General features: G+C 40.4%; 1 protein-coding gene across 10 annotated transcripts in view; it reads left to right on the forward strand.

The window, feature by feature from the left end:
- The first annotated feature begins 689 nt into the window (after window positions 1–689).
- KIDINS220 (kinase D interacting substrate 220) overlaps window positions 690–21,720 on the forward strand; it is a 112,600-nt gene continuing 91,569 nt past the window's right edge. For 5 of the 10 annotated variants that reach the window (XM_063713786.1, XM_054548411.2, XM_054548415.2 and 2 more), the window contains exons 1-4: window positions 690–841; window positions 11,563–11,707; window positions 19,877–19,975; window positions 20,951–21,049. In XM_063713786.1, the coding sequence (XP_063569856.1) occupies window positions 11,600–11,707; window positions 19,877–19,975; window positions 20,951–21,049 (306 nt within the window). In that variant the 5' untranslated portion in view covers window positions 690–841; window positions 11,563–11,599. Of the gene's footprint in view, window positions 853–11,562; window positions 11,708–19,477; window positions 19,549–19,876; window positions 19,976–20,950; window positions 21,050–21,720 lie in introns of those variants that run through there. The other 5 variants (XR_010136371.1, XM_024242262.3, XM_054548412.2 and 2 more) reach the window with 2 other exon arrangements.

The raw sequence follows: 21,720 nt of genomic DNA on the forward strand, positions 1-21,720 counted from the left end.
AAGTTTTGCATTTTTGTATTTTTTTTTTTTTTTGTAGAGACGAGGTCTCTCCATGTTGCCCAGGCTGGTTTCAAACTCCTGAGCTCAAGTGATCCTCCTTGTTGGCCTCCCAAAGTGCTGGATTACAGGTGTGAGCCATTGTCCCCAGCCCGCACCAACTTCTGATGAAGTCAGGCTCCTTATTGGCTTTTTCCTGAGTTGCCAGGTTGACACATCGGTGGGTGCTTTTCGATGGTTCCCAACCTACGCACGTCGTGATCATCCTTGGACCTTTTCAAAAACCAAGATTGACGCTTGTTGGCAGCAAGGCCTAGGAATGTGGAGGCTGAAGGAGGTGAGGGGAGGTGCTGGGAGACCCGGAAGGCCGGGAGTGTGAACTGCAGGCCCCGCGGAAGGCAGAGGTCTCGCTCCTGAATCCGGAAGAAGGCTGCTGAGTGGGCTTTCATTTCTCGTGTATGTGCAGTGTCTTCTGAAGATGTAATTGATGTTTATTTCTCTGAATAAGCTTGATTATAATGGCAAATAGGGATAATAAATTAACTATAATAAGAGTGACATTGACACTGAAAAACATTGCCTGGGGCGCTTGTCCCGGGTGTCCCCGCCCCGCGGCCCCTCCAGCCCCGCCTGCTCTACGCCCCTCCCCTCCACGCCCAGGGGGCGTGGCAACCCGGAGTCCCGCCCCTACCCAGGGCACGTGATCTGTCAGTTCGCGGAGAGGGAAGAATATGGCCGCCGGGTGTGGTGAGGACGACGCGCTTGCAGTCGCCGTCTCTTGCTTTCCCGTCCTCTGACATCACCTGCAGCCGAGCGGGCCCGTTCCGCCGGAGCTGAGGACCAGGTTGGGAGACGGTCAGTGTGGAGGCCGATCCGCGCGAGGCTTTGCCGCGGGACTGGGGAGGAGACGGGGGCGAGGCCGGGCTTGGGGAGTCGGGCGGGGAGGTGGGACAGCCGGGGTGTGCGCGGGAGGGGCGAGCTCGGGCTGGGGGTCCGGGGGAGGGCATGGCGCGGGCCCCGGACGCTCGGTCCCGGCTTTCGGGGCGAGTCCGCGTTTCTTGGAGCGCCGGGAAGGTCTCCGACCTTGTAGTCTCAGGTGGTCTGTCTCCTTAGGGGCCCCTCGGGTGGGTTGGGGTGAAGGGTGTTGGTAAAACTGTTTTTTTTCTTTTGCCAAGCAGCCTCTGGCACATCCACCACCTTGAGAGCCCCCTTAGCTGGTACCGCTAATCGTTCTAGGTTCCTCTTTCTAGACTTCCATGGGCCGGGAGGTGTTGTTTTCTCCCTTGTTTTTATCGTGGGCTCCATTGCTCCATTGTCCTGTGCAGGCTTTTAAACGCCTGGCAAAATAGTGCAAGCCATTGATTTCCACGCCTCCAAGATTTGTTTATAGGGAAATAATTTCTTCATCACTTTGTAATGTTGGAATTTTTATTCTTTCTAGTTCACAGGTTTAAACCGATGAAGAATTTTTTATGAATAACTATTTATGCAGCCATCTCTGCTCCCTATGGGCACTTGTTAAAAATGTAGATTTCTTAGCGTTTTAGAGATTCCTATTCGTTCGGCCTGAGGCGTGGCTCGGGAATCACCCCTTCAGGTTCGTTCCTGTCCACATTTTGACAACACTGAGGACCAGACATCTACACCTTTTTAAACCACAGTGGGGTATTGAGTGCAGAGCCCAGGTTGGGAAATGCTGTGGCCAGGTGTGTTCTTTGTTCTCTTCTAGCTTTACTAGCATGGACTACTTTCATCAGAATCATTTTGGGGTGCTTCTTAAAATGTCAGTTTCTGGGCACTACCCCAGATCTAGGGAATGGGATTCTCCTGGGGAGGAGCTCAAGGGATATGTGTATTTGACAAGCTTCCCAAATAATTTTGATGCACACAAGTTTGAGAATTCTAGTCTACACCCTTTGTGTGAATAATTTCCAGATCATTCACACACAGTGTGATCGATATCTTTTTCCAAGTATTGGGTGGGTTTCTCCAACCTAGCTCTTTTGAAACACTTCAAATTCAGCCTGGCCAAGCACCCCATAGCCCCATTCACCCAGCTGGGGAGGTGGGAGGGAGGAGACATAGCTAAGTAGAGAAAAGTCTACTTTTTCTCCTGCTTTTTTTTTTTTTTTTTTTTTTTGTTAAGGGCCGCTCCGTTCTTCAGTCACCTATGCTGGGCCTCTGGTCATCTTCCACCCGTTTTCTTCTCCAACCAGTCACATAGTTTTATCTTTATATCCAGAATATCTCTTCTGGATATTTTGATAGTTCAAATATCAGGGATTTTATATTTTTCAAGTTAATATCTCTCATTTCTTCTCTATGCCCACTGCCTCTCTTGTGTACTGTCTGTTTGGTGATTCCTTGACTGGTATCTAGGGCCCTGATTCTTTGTATTTTTCCAGTCTGGGTCACATACACTGCCAGATTAATTTTTATAGGATCATGTATGAATGTGCCATCCCCTTCTTCCTGCTTTTGCTCAAGAACGGTCAGTTTCTCCATTTTATGTGCTACTGTATTTGTCGGGGCTGTTTAGAAGACAACAGAAACTTAAATCTTTTACTTCAAGGAAAAGGAGATAATAGGATTGAACAAGAGTCAGAAAGAAGTCAGGATCCCAGGTAGCTCCATTTTCTACATCTCCCTGGGGCAACTTTTTTTTTTTTTTTTTTTTTTTGAGACAGGGTGTGACGCTGTTGCCCAGGCTGGAGTGCAGGTGGTGTGATCTTGGCTCACTGCAGCCCTGACCTCCTCTTAGGGGCCACATTTGTTCTCTTACTTAGGAGGAGTCTCTTTTCTGTTCATATCTGTTGTGTTTTCTCTTTGCTGATTGGCTGTCTCAGAACTGTATCATTTTATGTGTGACCCATACTGATTGGCCCAGTCTCTGGTTTCTAATTCCCAGTTCTAGAGAGAGAAGTCTGATTGACCCAGCTTATCTTTTTCAACAGTTTCATGCCACAGACCATATGCCCATCCCTGGGTATGGCTGATGCTAGAGAACATGGCTGTTGAGGGTAGCAGGGGCTGTGGGTGGACAAAGTCCTCCAGAAGAGGTATCTTTAGCATACCTATGCAGTTATTCAATTTGACGGTTATCTATTAAGTTTCTACCTGTTCTAGATTTGTAATAGGTTCTGGGGATATAAGAATGAAGAAGAGAGACAGCCCTTAATAAATTAGTTCAAGGCTGGGCGTGCAGGCTCACACCTGTAATCTCAGTGCTTTGGGAGGCTAAGGCAGGAGGATCACTTCAGGCTAGGAGTTCAAGAGCAGCCTCGGCAATATAGCAAGACCTGTCTCTACAAAAATTAAAAATGTAAACAATTATCTGGGTGTGTTGGCATGCACCTGTAGTCCCAGCTACTCAGGGAGGGTGAGGCAGGAGGATCACTTGAGTCCAGGAGTTTGAGTCTGCAGTGAGCTATGAATGTGCCACTGCACTCCATCCTGGGCAATAGAGCCAGACCCTGTCTCAATAAAAATAAATAACTAAATACATACATACTACGTACATACATATACATACATAAGTTAGTTTATAGGTGACCCACGAGTGGGGTTTTGAAGGGTATGTTTTGACTTGTTAAGAATGTTAAAATTGGGTCAGGCATTCCAGGTAGTTGGATCAGCCTGGGCATGTCCGTTCATTCTACCGATACTGGGTTCTGTGGTGTACCAGGCACTTCTCTTAAGTGCTGGAGATTCAGCAGTGAACAAAACAGAGATAGTCTTTATTCTCATTGAGCTACATTTGTTTGGCTACGGGAAGCAGACCAAAAACAAAGTATGTGGTATGTGGAGTGATGCTAGGTGTTATAAAGAAGACCTTTAAAGTAGGGCTGTGGAAGGGGGATAGAGTAGAGGGGGAGAGGGCTGTTTTATACACGTATAAATGGTATACACCATTTATATATGGTGGTCAGAGAAGCTCTGATCAGGTGACGTACGTACAGAAAGTCACTGTGGCCTGAGCAGAGTCAAGGAGAAGGAGCAGCAAGAGTTGAGCTTAGGGAGGTGGAGAAGGGGTGGAATAGATCAAGCAGGGCCTTGTTGGCCCTGGTAGGGATCTGGGATTTTGAGTGAGAGGGCAACCGTTGGGGTGTTTTGAGCACAGAATGGTTTAAGAAGACATGATTCAGGAGGACCACTTAGGCCTCTGTGTCGAGGGGGCAAGTGCTGCCACCCAGGCCCAGGAATGTCAGCACCAGGGTAGGCTCTGGGGACTGCATAGGGGTGATTGTTGCTGGAGACTTAAGTGGGAGGAGGAGAAGAGGGACTGGAGATAGAGGACCATGGGAGGGGCCACATTCAGGAACTTACTGTGTCATATCTGGAGGATAAGAAATAAGTAAGCATTGGGCAGCATGGCCACTATTGTTGTTTTCATGTGCTGTGTCTGTAACTGGAGAAAAGTTATAGGGTGCGTCTGTTAACCGATTGGCCTTTTGGTGAAAGCATTTTGAATACATTTAGACATTTTGCCTATTAAATTGGCAAGTTCTAAAAATGAGCTTAGTACAACATAAATTTTTTGTTCTGACATTGCTGTTGGCTACATCTGCCATTTTCAAAATGGGTGGCAAGACATTAATTTTTTTGCTAATTGTGCAAAAGAATGTATAGCCTTATATTCCCATTAGACAGAAAATGCTGTGGACATTAGATTCAACTGATGTCCATTTATTCAAGAAATATAGTGTCTTGTATGGGCCAGCTATTAAGCTAAGTGTTGGGTATTTGGTGTAGAACAAAAGAAAATAATTCGTTCCTTTTTTTTTTAAGGAGGGGGGGAGGAGTCAGAAGCTTATATTATTTATGCGCGGGAATGCTATGTCGGGGGCGCCAATTATTAGGGGCACTAGTCAGTTGCCAAAGCCTCCGATCATAATGGGCATGACCATAAAAAAAATTATTACGAATGCATGGGCCGTGACGATAACATTGTAGATATGGTCGTTGCCTAGGAGGTTGCCGGGCTGGCCTAGTTCAGCCCGAATGAGGAGGCTTAGGGCAGTGCCTAGGACTCCAGCTCATGCGCCGAATAACAAGTATAGTGTTCTTATATCCTAGTGGGTAGACAGCTATTAATCAGATAAATATGTCCCATTCCAGCAGGTGTAGCTAAAAAAAAAAAAAAAAGACAAATTTAAAAAACGTAAATATGTAAATTGCAAGTTTAGTAAAGTGTTATGAAGGAATAAAAAAGATTCCATAATAGAGAACAATCCAGGTAATGAGAATCAACCAAGAAAGGGTGGTTAAGAAATGATCATATTCTGTTATTATGTAAAACAGCTAATGTTTATTGGCTTCATATGGGTTAGGTATTATTTTAATCCCATTGCATGTAATTGTGCAGTTATTTGAAGATGGGGAAACTCAGACACTGAGGTGAAGAAACTAGCCCAGGAGACAGGGAGTGATAAAGAGAGGTTGGTTAATAAGTACAGACATACAGTTAGGTAGAAGGAGTAAGCTCTAGTGTTCAGCAGCATGGCACTATGCTTAACAGTTTATTGTGTATTTTATTTTTTGTTGTATATTTTAAAGTAGCTAGAAGATAAGATTTGAGATGTTCCCAGCACCAAGAAATGATAAAAGTTTGAGGTGATGGATATCCTAAATACCGATTTGATCATCACACATCCTATGCATGTAATCCAAATATTACACATACCCCATAAATATGTACAATTATTATGTATTAGTTAAAAAAATTAAAGAAAAAAAAAAGAAACTAGCCTGAGATGATATAATGGTCAGTAGTAAAGTCAGGAGTCAAACCAAGGCAGTCTGGCTCTAGGGTCCATACTTTTGACCACTAGACAGCTTCGTTTTAAGCCGAAAGGGCTTTTGGAAGTGAACGTTGAAACTGAAATGTGAAAGATGAGAAGCTGTAGTTTTCCTCCTGTGATGAAACATTTTTTTTTTCTATTGAAAATGAACGTAGACTTACTATTATCAAGTAAAACAATACAGCACAAAGACGTGTAAAGGCAAAGCTAATCATCTCCTCCTTTTAGTCCTACATGGTAAGATAACGAATTTTACAGCCAGGTGTGTGTCCTTCCACACTTTTCTTTTTGTTCATGTGTACACACTGGATAGATACATATATGGGGGTCTTATTTATTTTATCAAATAGAATTATACTACACACGTGCTCTTTAACATGACAGTGTGTCATTGGTTTTACTATTGTGTGTATCAACAGATGTGGATTTAATGTTCTAATTTTATTTTGTAATTTCTAGGCACTTACATATGTGCTTACAAACATCTTATGACATTTAATAATCAATTATTCAGTGAAATTTATTAAACACTGTCAGTGCCCTCTAGTCAAAGACTGCCAGGAACATACCTCTAGTTGAACAAAGTTGGTCTTATTAACTCCCTACAATGAAGGAGAATGCATGTCCTAGGGAACGTTGGGGGTCTCTGTAAGAGGTTGTTAGAAAGGACTTAGAAGATTCAAGACAATGTTAGGTGATTCGGGGAAGAGTTTAAGGAAGCAAAGCTTTGCTCAGTCTTGGGTGCTTCAGGAATAAGGAGGAGTGGGAATTCTGCAATTGGATATTTAAAATCTTGACGAAAAGGCAAGAGGTATGGAGTAAGGCTAAAGCTGTAATTGATAAAGAAGCAGCAATCCTTCATATTAGCCACGATAGGAAGATGTTTGGGCGTTTTGTGGTTTGGGTGATGTTCATGTTTTTGTCTGTGTTCGGATATGATTCCAGAGTAGTCTTATTTTTGTCTTCATATCCTGGTGACAGAGTGACCTTGTTTGATGTTGGCATTCTTTGAAATTGTTGCATTTATGTTAGAACACCAAGTCTGGCTGTGTGTGCCAGGTCAGTTCCCGACAGTTAGGGGCTGCTTTTCTCTCTCACCTCCTGTTGTGTAGGCATTGTGCTAGATATAAAGCAGATCCTGCTGCAAGAACTTCTAGTCTAAGGGAGATGTGGAGAGAGTAAGTAAAATGGAGAGGAGAGTTGAGTGTGATGTGAGCAGTCTACAACTAGATGTGTATACACAGGTGTGGAGGAGCCCAGGGCCTGGCCCAGCTTGGGGTAAGCAGCCAGTCAATGAAGGCTTCCAGAAGATCTGTTAGAGCCATGTTCTTAAGGATGGGTAGGAGCTGTCCAGGCATATATACGTGGAGAATGGACTTTCTAAGCAGAGGGGGCATTAAGTGCAAAGGTCTGGAAAGAACAAAGTGTGGGGCAGTGAAGGAGCTGCAGGTAGATCAGTCTGGCTGGAGCTGGAAGTGTAGATGTGACTGTGTAGAGGGTGGGAGGGATGGGGCTGAGGAGGGGAGAAAGAGATGAGGCTGGAATGGTAAGATGGGGCCAGATTGTGAAGGATCTGCATGCCCTCATCATAATCAAGAATTGAACTTACTGAGTTTTCGCTCTGCTCAGTGGAGAGCAAAGCTTTCCGTAGGAATTGTGTATTTGCATCTTTACAATGGCTTTAAAAGCCTTAGAAGGCCTAAGTTCCTTGAATAACTTGTAAGTAGTAAAGCTGTCATCTGTCCTCCCAACCTTGGTTTTAGGAGAAATGTATTGTAGGTCACTCTTGCTTCAGTGTGGCAAATGGATTGCAGGGGGCAGGCCTGGAGAGAGGAGGCAAAAGTTGCTAGCCTGTCACATTGATCTGGGTGAGAGATGGTGTAGTAGATGTTTTTAGGATTGATGCCTAGATCACAACTGTTTACTCTTTTCTGGAAACAGTGCCAATATGGTGTGACCTTGTAACCCCCTCCCAACTTTGGGTCTCTATTTGCTTGGTTCTGGGTGTGCAACAGATCCAGCCTGGGCAGTCAGAGCCCTTTTCTGGGACTGTTGGATCTGGGAACAAAGAATAGCCTGCTTTCTCTGGTGTTAGAGACTATCTGATTTAGGCCAGGTGCAGTGGCTCACGCCTGTAATCCCAACACTTTGGGAGGCAGAGGCAGGCGCATCACTTGAGCCCAGGAGTTTGAGACCAGCCTGGGCAACATGGTGAAACCTCATTTCTACAAAAAATAGAAAAATTAGCCGGGCATGGTGGTGTGCGCCTGTAGTCCCAACTACTCAGGAGGTTGAGGTGGGAGGATCGCTTGAGCCCTAGAGGTCAAGGCTGCAGTGAGCCATGATCGTGCTACTGCACTCTAGTCTGAGTGACAGGTGAGACCCTGTCTCAAAAAATAAATAAACGATCTGATTTGAGGCTGGATGGCTGTGGGAAGCCATATTTCCCTTTGTGTGGAAGTAGTTGGTCTAGAATGAAAGTAGATTAAGCCAGTAGAGAAAGAGAATCCTCCTGGTATTTGAGGTCCAGTGGCAGCCACTCTTCCTGTAGTGTGGTTATGGGAAATAAACCAGTGTACTTCAAATACATTTTTCTGTTTTGCTTAAGCTAGTTTAAATTAGTCTCTTGCAAGCTTAGGGGTCTTGATTAGTATAGATGGTGAAGGCCTAAACTAAGGCACTGAGTGTAGGGTTGGGTGATGTCACATTTTAGGGGGTAAACTGGATAAAAATGGTAGCTGTGTGACTCAGAGGGAGATGGATGCCTTGGTAGAATGGAGATGAGAATGGTGTTCTGCATGGAAGGAGCACATTGAGCATAGGCGGGAGTGTGGAGCAGCACTGGGGGAGTGTGGTGAATTTGAGTTCTTCTCCTTGGCTGGGCTGTGGGGTGAGCTGGGGCTGGTATAGAGGGAGAGCCAGATCCTGCAAGCCTCACTGAGGCCTTAGGCTTGATCCTAGAAGGAGTGGGAATGAATGAAGGAGTGGGAATGAATGAAGGAGTGGGAATGAATGAAGGAGTGGGAATGAATGAAGGAGTGGGAATGAATGAAGGTGGGTATTGGTGATGACTGCTAATACAAAACCTCACTGCTTTCTAATGATAGAAGCATCACATTCCAGAACATGTAGGAGATAAAGGTTTTAAAGAAAATAAAAATTACACTAATGCCCATCACCATTTGTTCTTTTTTTATTTCCAGTATTTAAAAATGTATAGATTTAAAATAGCTGAGATGCTGGATATATAGCTCTTAATCTTTTACCTCCTTTCTTCTATCATGAGCATTTTTCTGTAACACATTTTTTGAGACATTTTGATGACTGTATATCATCCTACTTTGTGAATTTTTATAATTTATATAATATCCATTTCTAAGATTTTTGTTCTTATGGATAAAATTGTTTTACTTAAAATCTTAAAATTTTGTTCATGTTTCTCATGTTTTTAGAATAACTCCTAGAAGTGAAACTATGGGATCAAATAACATCATTTTTTAAAGTAATAGTTTTTCAACCCAAGAGTATAAATTCAAGTTGCTCTGAATATATACTCCCTAAAAGTAAGGTATACTGATTTATACTTTACATATCATAACATTCACCCTTTTTAATGGACAGTTCTGAATTTTGACAAATGAATGATTGTGTAACTGCCACCACAGTCAAGACATAGAACAGCCATTAACTCGCCAAATTCTCTTGTACTCTTTTGTAGCCATCTCATTCCCGTGCCTTAGACCCTGGCAGCCCCGATCTGTTTTCTGCCCCTGTAGTTTTCCTTTTCCAGAATGCTATCTAAGTAGAATCATATAGTGTGATAGTTTCTGTCCTCTGGCCCCCAGAGATAGATTTCCTTCCTGTGTCAAAACATATTCACTCCATCCCAACACCTCCCCAAAAGTCTCAGTTCATTTCAGCATCAACCCAGAGTCCACAGTTTCATTTAAATCTCATCATCTAAATCAGGTACGAGAGGGTCTCGGTGTAGTCCATCCGGAGGCATGATTCCTTTCCACCTGGGAAACACAAGAATCAAGTTATCTGCTCCAACACAGAGTTAGGGAATGGGCATGGGATATCAGTTATAGACAATCCTGTTCAAGGGTGGAGGAAAAGGAAGGAAAAGAGGATTCACCAGTCCCGAATAATTTCATTTTCATAACAGCAAAAGTTTTCAATTTTGACGAACTCTGGTTTATCAGTTTTCTTTTTTTATGCACCATGCTTTTAGTGTTATATCAAATCTTTCTTAATCTAAGGTCACTAAGGTCATCTGTATTTTCTTCTAGAAGTTTTGTACTTTCAGACATTATATTTAGGTCAATTTTGAGTTAGCACCTGTATGTGGTACAAAGTATTGATTGAGGTTTGTTTATTTATTTGCATTTGGATATCCAATTGAATATAATAAAATTTCTACTCTTTTGGAACTTACAGTGTAGTTATGGTAGACAGACAATAAGCGAACAATATGTCATTTTTTGGATGTTGGCAAGTGCTACAGAGAGCAGTGAAAGCAGGACAAAGGGTTGAGAGTGTAGGGCGACAGTGAAGTCTGTGTGGGGTCGGTACCCTGCCATCCCACATCCGGTGAGACTTTCTAACCAGGTGACCTGACGGAGGTCAGGGGGTGAGCCATGTGCGTGTCCTGTGCAAGAGAATTTTAGGCAGACAGAAAAATAGCACAGAGGCTTGGTGAGGTGGGACAGTGCTCAGTGTGGCCAGGCAGCCAGGAGGGTGAGAGGGAGTGGTAGGAGCTACAGTCACAGGTGTAACACAGGTGAGAGGCTTGCCACTCAGAGTTATCTTGGCCAAGGTAAAAACATTTGATTTTACTTTGAGCACCTCAAGAAGCCCTTAGAGGGCTTCGAATAAAAGAGGCCACGCTCTGACTTGGTACCACTCACACTGTGGTTCTTCCTCAGTGGTGTGAGTGTCACAGGGAGCTGGATGAAGATGCAGAGTAAGGGGCCCCACTCAGACCTGCTGAGTCAGAACCTCTGACGGTGGGGCCCAGGAGCCTGCTTTAAAAGCTCTGCAGGTGATTTTAATATATGTTAAAGTTTTAAAAAAAGTAATGTAATTTTAATTGACAAATTATATATATTTATGGGGTACAGTGTGATGTTTTGATACATGTATCCGTTGTGGAATGATCAAATCAGGCTAATTAACATATTCATCACCTCACATACTGAATTATTTATTTGCAGTGAGACCATTTAAAACCCACTCTTCCAGGTAAAGTGGAGGCAGGGAGGCCAGTTAGGAAGCGATGACAGTGATGCAGGTGAGTCACGGTGGCTCATCCAGGGTGGCAGTGATGGAAGTGGTGAGCAGTAGTCAGATGTGAAATGTATTTCACAGGTAGAGCCGAAAGGATTTGCTGATAGATTGAGTGTAGGGTGTAAGAGGAAGAGGCAACGTTTCTGGCCTTGGAAGAATGGACCTGGAGCTGCTGTTTCCTGGGATGGTGACAGCAGGGGGAGCAGGGGAGCATCTTGGAGTGGTGATGAGGAGGGTTTGGGGATGGATCTGGAGTTTGGTGTTTGGGTAAGTTAAGATGGAGGTGAGTGTGAACCTAAGAGACATCACTGCAGCTTTTTGACACCTGAGCTATGGAAGCCGTGGGAAGTCGTGTCTTCACTTCTGCCACTGGAGGTGTCCTTGCATGAGGTTAATGTTAAGAAGGATATTGTATTTAATAGTAACTTAATTTTTTTCTAATTATAAATTATGTGTATTTTGTCTAATTTAACAGGTATTCAAATAAAGTTAACTGCAGCTTTCTGTGAAAAATGTCAGTTTTGATATCACAGAGCGTAATAAATTATGTAGAGGAAGAAAACATTCCTGCTCTGAAAGCTCTTCTTGAAAAATGCAAAGATGTAGATGAGAGAAATGAGGTAAGACCAAGTTTGCAAAATTACATTCTTCCACAAATATTTGTTGACTGCCTGCTATGTATAGGATAGAAGTGTGTAAGAAATAGGTGGTTCTAACCCTTAGTAATATTGCACTGTACTTATGATATAATGTCTTATAGTTAAAAGTACTTCAAATTCCATGTTTTTGGAGTACATTTTAACTTATATAAATGATTGACTATTGAATTTAGATTTATTGATTTTTTTCCCCTGATGGAATAATTAATATTCAGGAAGCTTGATTACTGAAATCAAGTACTTCTATGAAACTTTAGAGATCATCTGGACCTGATCTTGATTAACCAGACAAAATCAGGGATTGTTGAAATACTTTCCTTTTTTTTGAGATGGAGTTTCACTCTTGTTGCCCAGGCTGGAGTGCAATGGCACGATCTCAGATCACCACAACCTCCTCCTCCCAGGTTCAAGCGATTCTCCTGCCTCAGCCTCCCTAGTAGCTGGGATTATAGGCATGTGCCACCACGCTTGGCTGATTTTGTAGTTTTAGTAGAGACAGGGTTTCTCCATGTTGGCCAGGCTGGTCTCGAACTCCCGACCTCAGGTGATCCGCCCGCCTCGGCCTCCCAAAGTGCTGGAATTACAATCGTGAGCCACTCCGCCTGGCCTGAAATACTTTCTTTAATGAGCCCCAACTATCTTCCTCCGTTGTTTGTCCCACTCACTTTGGGATTATTAAAAACCCTACATCTTTATTAGAGAGTTAAATAGGTTATGTATTATATTTAGTAACACACTAATAAACATTAACTCAAATGAGATATTTCTCCTCAATGTTATGAGTTAAAAAATATGGATTTTAGTTCATTACGAAAAGCCAAACTATTATTTTATATTATTTTATTTTTTTTGAGATGGAGTCTCACTGTGTCGCCCAGGCTGGTGTACAGTGGCGGGATCTTGGCTCCCTGCAAGCTCCGCTTCCTGGATTCACGCCATTCTCCTGCCTCAGCCTCCTGAGTAGGTGGGACTACAGGTGCCCGCCACCATGCCCGGCTAATATTTTTTTTTGTATTTTTAGTAGAGACGGGGTTTCACCGTGTTAGCCAGGATGGTCTCCTGACCTCATGATCCACCCACCTAGGCCTCCCAGAGTGCTGGGATTACAGGCGTGAGCCACCGCGTCCGGCAAGCCAAGCTATTATTATTTGGCAGGACATTTTAGGTGCTAATATGGTTTTGTATAAATATTGTAAGTATCAGGGTATGTGTTTGTTTTACAAAACTTAAGGAAAACAACCCTGTCTCTTAGAACTGTGTGTGTTTTCAAGAGTATAATATTTCTTGGCAGTGGATAAGATGAATAAGGAGTGGTTTTTTATTTTACACTATATGTGTATGTGTATATATATATACTTATGTGTTTGTATATATTTGCTTACATATATCTCTTGTGTAGACATATAAAAAGTTTTATTTATAAGTTTTTTTATTGTGATAAACACATAAAATTTATTGTCTTTACTATCTTAACCATTTTTAAGGATACAGTTTAGGAGTATTAAGTATTTCTCCATTGTTGGGCAATAGATTCCAGAACTTTTTCTTTTTCTTTTTTCTTTTTTTTTTGAGACGGAGTCTCACTCTGTCACCCAGGTTGGTGTGAAGTGGTGTGATCTCGGCTCACTGCAACCTCCGCCCCCTGCGTTCAAGCGATTCTTGTGCCTCAGCCTCCTGAGTAACTTGGACTACAGTCGTGCGCCACCACGCCTGGCTAATTTTTTATATTTTTAGTAGAGATAGGGTTTCACCATGTTGGTCAGGCTGGTCTCGAACTCCTGACCTCAAGTGATTTGCCCACCTCGGCCTCCTAAAGTGCTGGGATTACAGGCGTGACCACTGCATCCGGTCTACCAGAACTTTTTCATCTTGCAAAATCAAAATTCTGTCTATTAAACAGCAGCTCTCCCTTTCCCCCTCTCCCTAAACCCTGGCAGTGACCATTTTACTTTCTATTTGTATGAGTATGACTAGACACCTCATGTAATTGGACTTATATACTGTTTGTCTTTTTGTGACTGGCTTATTTCAGTTAGCATAATATCCTCAAGGTTCATCCACGTTATAGCACGTAACAGGATTTCCTTCCTTTTTAAGGCTGAATAATATTTCATTGTATGTACGTAGCACATTTGCTTGATCTATTCATCTGTGGCTAGAAATTTGGGTTGCTTCCATCCCTTGGCTGTTGTGAATAATGCTGCTATAAACATGAGTGTGCAAATATTATACATGTTTTTGCTTTTGTTTTTTGTTTTTAGACAGGGTCTCACTCCATTGCCCAGGCTGGAGTGCAGTGGCAGAATCAGGGATCACTGCAGCCTCGACCTCCCAGGCTCAAGCGATTCTCCTGCTTCAGCCCTCCAAGTAGCTGGGACACAGGTGTGCACCACCATACCTGGCTAATTTTTTGTATTTTAGTCGAGATGGGGTTTTGCCATGTTGCCCAGGCTGGTCTCCAACTCCTGGACTCGATCTGTCTGCCCGCCTCGACCTCCCAAAGTCCTGGGATTACAGGCATGAGGCATCATGCCTGACGTATAAATGTTTTTAAAGCTGCTGAATTACTTTATTATTACTTTTTCTGACCTGTGGTACCTAATTTCATTTAATGTTAACTCAGTCGTTAAGGAAATGTTGATATAAAAATGTTGTTATTACAATTATAGCTAATGTTTTTATTGAATGTTATCATTCATTTTCATTAGCTATTGAATAATAGCTAATGTTTTTATTGAATACTTATGCAAATATTCTGGTATATATTTCCTATATCTTAGCTCATTTAACTTACATAGCAGCTGTATAAAAAATAATACTGTTATTTATCTTTATTTATGGGTGAATGACTGAATTCCTAAGTTTTCTATCTAAGATATTATTTGGTAGAGTCCATATTTGAACTTTGCTCTATTTGACTTTAAACAAATTATAATCTGTTTAAGCTCTATGTTTTTTTTTTGATTCTTCAGAATAAAGTTTATTTAATGATAATGCCTATATTTTCAATGTTTCTATATTGAACAAAATATATTTTCATTAGTTAACATCATTACCCCCTTCAATGATTATGGATAGTCAAAAACTGTTATACATAGATAAGATATAACATTTATAATTGGAAGTTGTTATAAAATGATTACAGAAGTAGTCATTTTGTTAGCATATGTTAGCGTATTTGGAATAACGATATGATAGTTTGAAAACATTAAATTTTACTTTAGAGACGCTTGTCTAGGGAATGCTAAGAAAACAGCTTCACTTGGAAGGAAAAAATAGCACACCAATAAGCGTAAAATTAATCTTATTGCTATAAGGAGTAAAGCACAGTGGCATAGAGCTTAATTTAGCATCATGCGAGATAAGCATTTAATGGATATTAATTAACATATCCAGTTTAATATTGTATCAATTTAAATTGGAGTTTTAAAGTGATAATTTGAAACCCCCTAGGCTTTTTCAGTTATGGCTCAGTGTAAAAGTTGGTTTTTTTTTTTTTTTCTTAGCATTTTGCTTTTACAACTTCTGATAAAATGTAATTTTTATAGAATTACAGAAAGTTGTTTGTATTTTTTCCCCTTTATTCTCATTTTAAAAAATATTTATGTAACTTCATGTTAATGTGTTTGGCTATCAGTTTTGAGAAAGATTCTTAAGTATTAGATCAATTAAAATAATGTGGGTAGGCTGTATGTGGTGGCTCACGCCTGTAATCCCAGCACTTTGAGAGGCTGAATCTCTTGAGCCTAGGAGTTTGAGACCAGCCTGGGCACTGTAGTGAGACCCTACTTCTAAAAAATATTAGCCAGGTGTGGCACCTTTTAGACCTAGCTACTTGGGAGGCTGAGGTGGGAGGATTGCCTGACCCCAGGAGTTCAAGGCTGCAATGAGCTATGACTGCACCACTACACTCCAGCCTGGGCAACAGACTGAGACCCTATCTCTAAAAAATATAAAATAAACAAATTTAAAAAGGGGTAAAATTGCCTGATACTGTGCTTATTAGCACATAGTTGGCCACAAACAGTGAATTCTAGTTTCCTTTTATTGCTTTATTTATAAACTAGACAAATCTTTGGCCTATGAATAGTCTCAATGATGGCAAATCTTTGTCCTTTACAGAGTAGTGAAGAGTTTTTATTTTTATTTTGTTTTTGAAAGAAACAAACAGTCACTGTCAGCTGTCCTTGGTATAAGGGAATAGTGTTGAGGCTGGTCATTTTTCTCCCGTTTAAGAAAATGAACTGAGACTTTAAACAATGGATTTTTCTGTATGTTTATGAGTAAACTTTATTTTATTTTTTTGAGACAGAGCCTTGCTCTGTTGCCCAGGCTGGAGTGTAGTGGCATGATCCAGCTCACTGCAGCCTTGACCTGCTGGGCTTAAGCAATCCTCCCATCTCAGCCACCTGAGTAGCTAGGACTACAGGCGTGTGCTACCACGCCTGGCTCATTAAGAAAATTTTTTTTTGTGGAGATGAAGTTTCACAATGTTGCCCAGGCTATTCTACAACTCCTGGGCTCAAGTGATCCACCTGCCTCAGCCTCCCAAAGTGCTAGGATTACAGGCATGAGAGTCACTGCGCCTGGCCTGTAAATAGACTTTAAAGGAAATTTCAAAGGAGGATTTCAAAATGTTTTAGTTTCACTGTGGTTATTGGAAGAAGTAGAAACCCTCCAGAAGGACTGCTTTAAAAAAAACAGTGGTTATTTAGGTCTCATACACTTAAATAAGTAGAAATGGGAACCTAGAAATTGGGAAGAGCAAAAAGATGCTTGAATAGTAGCTGTTTTTGCATTGTAGTCTTCTGGGAAGCTGAGATAAAGTCCAGTATTTCAGTAGGTGCATAGTGTTCTGTTTTGTTTTTGGTGTGTTTTGGCTTGAGGTCACTATGAGTAGTAGAGCGGGGATTATGTGAAATGTAATCCTGTGTTTTCTAGAAGGAGATAGGCATGGAATTTGCTGGGATGTGTGGGGTCAGGTATGGAAAGGATCTTTACTGATTCATTTTCAAGTAGAAAAATGAAAGTTTTCATGACATGAGTTACTCTATCTCTACAACTGTAGTTACTGGACTGGTTAAGCAAGAACTAGGAGAATCCAAAGATAGGCTTTATTTTCAGGCCCAACTTTTAAAATAACAATCGTTCTATTTTTGGGGATCCTGTAAAACTTTATGGCAGCCTTTCCTGAAAGTCATTATCTTTTTGGATAGTGTAGCTACAAAAGGTGCATCAGTTAAGAATTGCTTTGTACTGCATGGAACAGCTCTCAAAACAGTGATTTAGACAAATTAAGGTTTTGTTTTTCTCACATTATGACAAGCTAGATGAACCATTTCAAGGCTGATATGATGGCTTCAGAACCCAGGCTCCTTTCTTTCTGGCCCAGTCCTCAATGTGTGCCTATTGCATCACATCAGTCATGTAGCAAAAGCTCCAGCACTGTGTCTCAGTATCAGGCAAGAAGAAGGAAAAGGCACAGACCAGCTGAATTAGTACAGAGCTTTCCTGGGAGAGCTAGCCAGGGCACCGTTGTGGGATTATTTCCAGCTGCAAGTGAGGCTGAACACTGGGCGTTTTTTTTTTCAGCTGAGCTCATTGCCACCCCCAACAAGCCCTGTCTTTCTAGATACTGGGTGGACAGCTAATAGTTTCTGCAAGAGAAAGTAATGACAATTCTAATCTTTCATTTGGCATGTTTCTAGGCTATCAAATTTATACCATCTTTCCTACTTGTGTTATATGTATTTATAACATTTATATTATGTTATATAACATTTATATTATTAAAACATTTATATTATGTTTTTCTCTCATTATCTAGAAACACTTATCTATGTGAACATCTGAAATGTAACTGTGACCCAGAGAGTAAACAGAAAACTTCCCTGAGTCTTTGGAATTATAATTTTGAAAACTGTGATGTAAAATTGATGTATTCTCAGGACTGTGGATTTAGAGTTTGTTGCTTTAATTTATATATTCTACCAATGACTTTGATACCTGACTTTTTATCCCCGTACATCAGAAGGGAGAACAGTTCTATAGAATGTATACCGAAGAACCTAGAGCTGACGGAGGCATGCATGGCATAGTAATTGATGTTGGTAGTTATGACTCAGAATTATAAACATAACGTTTAAGGTAATCTGTTTAACAAGTAGCAGTATGTGCATAGCTTTTTAGAATGATGATTATCATAAAAGTTATAATCAGCTTTAATGTTGAGAAGATAAATTGTTTCACCCAGAAAATCTATTTATGTGTAATACGTCATTCCCTAATGACTCTGGTTGGATGACATGTGGCTACCACATATAATTTAGCATCCATCCTTATATAGGAATGTCTGTATTTAATGTGACCGATATTTGAACTTTAAACCAGTGTTTGTGTTTAAGTCCTTACTTGTATTATTCTTATAATAGCATCTGTTGTATTTTGCTAATCATTATAACTATTTGCTTGTTTGGATGTTGTGCCCAATAGATTTTTAAATTCTTTGAGACTTTGCTCACCCGTTTACTCAGCACATATTTGGGTACCTGTGTGGCAGTCACTGTCCCTCACACTGGGTATATAGTTTTAAACCCATAAGCAAAACAGACATGTTTCCTGGCCTTTAGGAGAGACAGACAATAATCAGTTGTTAATCACACAATACAAGTGTGGTTACAAACAAGGATTAGTATAGGAAAAGTAAATTATAGGGGATCAGTAAGGAGGTGGGAATGAGCAAGAGGACATGTTGAGGCCGGGGGTGGCACAGGCTGGGTTGAGAGCCAGGCATGCCCTGCTCTGCGTCACTCAGGGTTTGTGTCAGCTTGGGTAAGGATGTCAGTTCTTATCCAAAAGAACTATGGCAAAACATTGAAGGGTTTGAAGCAGAGGAATAATGTCAGGTGGGTATTTAAAAGAGTCATAGATATTTCCCCCCATACTAATGTAGTAAGTAGATGTTTAAGTGTTTGCATAATTAAACTTAATTTTTGGTGTACATTTTTATCATATGCCTTAGTGTGTCTTCGTACCTTTAGTATCATCACTCTTTAACCTGGTACTTCCCTTTTTGAAAAATTTTAATTTAAATATTTTTTTGAGACAAGTCTTGCTCTGTCACCCAGGCTGGAGTGCAGTGGGTGCGATCTCAGCTCACTGCAACCTTTGCCTCCCAGGTTCCAGCGATTCTCATGTCTCAGCCTCCCAGGTAGCTGGGATTACAGGCGTGTGCTACCACGTCTGGCTAATTTTTTGTATTTTTAATAGAGACAGGGTTTCACCATGTTGGTCAGGCTGGTCTTGAACTCCTGGCCTCATGTGATCTGTCCACCTTGGCCTCCCAAAATGCTGGAATTACAGGCTTGAGCCACTGTGCCCGGCCTAACCTGGTATTTGCCGATCTGTTTCCTGTCGTGGCACTTACAGAGAATGATAACTTTTGTACTGCACTTGCAGTAGATGAGGCTTGCTGTTAGGGGTGACTTGTCCAGGCACCCAGCTGCCTGAGCCCTGCCCTCGTCTCCAGGGCTGAGGGAGCATCGTCTCTGTACTCCTGTGACTCATTCTTAACACAGAGGCTGGGACACTGATTTCAGCAGTAGGAGTTTATTTAGTTTAATGAACTAAGTTTCTAAGAGAAGGCTTTAAAAAACTACATATGTATATTATACATAGCACCTGGTTGTTCTTATTTATTATTTTACTTTTCTTCTTCTGGTCCTATTTCAGACAAAACATATATATAATTAAAAACACATTCTAGATCATATTCTACCTGTATGTTAGAGAATTTGGCTACCGTAAGTATTCTGAAATTTTATGTATATTTCAGTAATTGCATTCCAAATCCTAGTGTTATTCATATTTAGTTACTTTAAATGAATTTGCAGTGCTAAAAACAGATTATTAATACTGTGGGAAGAAAAATTATGTTTTATTTTTTCTTTGACTTTTAAGTTATTAGTAAACTGAAACTTAAAGTTCAAAGCTGTTTTTAAATTAAATATAGTAAACACAGCTAAACAATGCTTAACATACATTCATGAAAATGTGTGGTATATTTAACTGTGATGTTTTAGTAAAAGTACAGTATCTTGATAAGTTCCCTGTGTCTTTTATATTCTCTAGTGTGGCCAGACTCCACTGATGATAGCTGCCGAACAAGGCAATCTGGAAATAGTGAAGGAATTAATTAAGAATGGAGCTAACTGCGATCTGGAAGATTTGGTATATATTAAAATAATTTACTCATCATTTGCTCACTCTTTTCTTAGCTATTTTTTTGTTTTTCAGAAGTGATTCAAAAGTAGTAATTAAAACTTCTATATATATTTCAACTTTGCCTAGTGGGCTATATCAGTTTTTTTTAAAAGGAGTAATACAGGAGAGAAATTTTTACTTTCAATGAAGGATCTCAGCTCTTTGGTTTTTTTATATGGATGAGACTGGCTGAATAGAGAGCATGTGTACATATAGTTAAATGTCCGCCTAGAAGATATCCACATACGAGTCATGTTAAGTAACTCCCCATAATGGTAACTTATTATAAATATCATTACATGTGATAATGGCCAGGAATATATGGTCCCTTCTGATATCACTTCTGAGGGGTAAATCAACATTCCACACGGTTACATTTCCTCTGATTGTCCCTGTATTTTTGGAATTGCTTTTGAGGGTCACACAGCTACATCTATTTTGTTTCTTAATTGAATGATCATTTGAATTATATTACAGTTAAGAATTAAAAAATAAAAGAGAATAGTTCTTTATCACATGGTTTCTAAACACATCATATGAGATCTCTGTAGTCTGCTAACCTGTGAATGTGCTTTTAAATCTGATTACAGTCTCTTTAATTCCAATTTATATTATAGTAATGGTGGCTAGCCATGAGGATTAGCTTTGAGGTTTTGATGATCATCTTTTCTCGTTTTTAAAAAGCACAGTATATGATTAGAAGTTCAGTGAGTAGACTGAACAAGCAGTTGTAAAACCATGTTTACCCCATTCTTAGTGATGCAAGTGGACAGATAGAATCTTAGGAGAGCTTCAGTATGACTTTAGAGTAGTTTAGTTAGCGTGGGTCACATCATGTCAACTTGGTATGATCATTTGGTATGTAAGTTCAAATTTAATTTTCCTTACTTTGAAGTGTTATTTTTGGTTTGAAAATGATAACTTTTAAAATACATGTTCAAGGATAATTGGACAGCACTTATATCCGCATCGAAAGAAGGGCATGTGCACATCGTAGAGGAACTACTGAAATGTGGGGTTAACTTGGAGCACCGTGATATGGTATGGACATTTTTATATGTTCTTAATTAGCTGAAATCTTATTTATAATCATAGATATGTGTGAAATCTTGTATTTTTATGTGTGAAATGATATTATAATAATGTTTTTAGAATTTGGGGTTGGGCATTGAAATGACCCTCAAGAATGTTTTAAAACCCAGGTGTTATAATATACCTCTTAGAATATTCTTAGTCATCATTTTTCATTTATTTCGGAGTTTAAAATTCTGACATATTGTTACAAATAACTCATTACTGTTTAATATATCAACGTTTTGGAACTTCTGAGACAGTTATTTCCTTTAGGTAGGACCTTAGGAGGGACAGCGTATGGTTTTAAAACTATTATCAGGTGTTCGAAGTTATACTTTTCAGAATAATATTTTTAGATTTATTTTAAAAAATGTGATTATTTTCAGACATGCTATCTGTGCATGACAGAAGTTTAATAAGATGTGATCCTTAATTATTACTTAGCTCTTACTTGAGTTTGGCATCTGGTTAAAGCATAAGGTGAAGAGAGAGTTCATTTCTGGCTAATTCTGTAAAATGTTCAGCCCTTTTAAAAGTTGATTTTAACAGTAGAAGAAAGGAAGAAAACGATCTGCTGTGATATATAAAATATTTATTACTTAGCTGATGATGGTTTTTGAAGTACAGATGGTCTGAGT

This window comes from Pongo abelii, chromosome 12 (assembly GCF_028885655.2).
Source record: "Pongo abelii isolate AG06213 chromosome 12, NHGRI_mPonAbe1-v2.0_pri, whole genome shotgun sequence".
NCBI classification, from domain to species: domain Eukaryota; kingdom Metazoa; phylum Chordata; class Mammalia; order Primates; family Hominidae; genus Pongo; species Pongo abelii.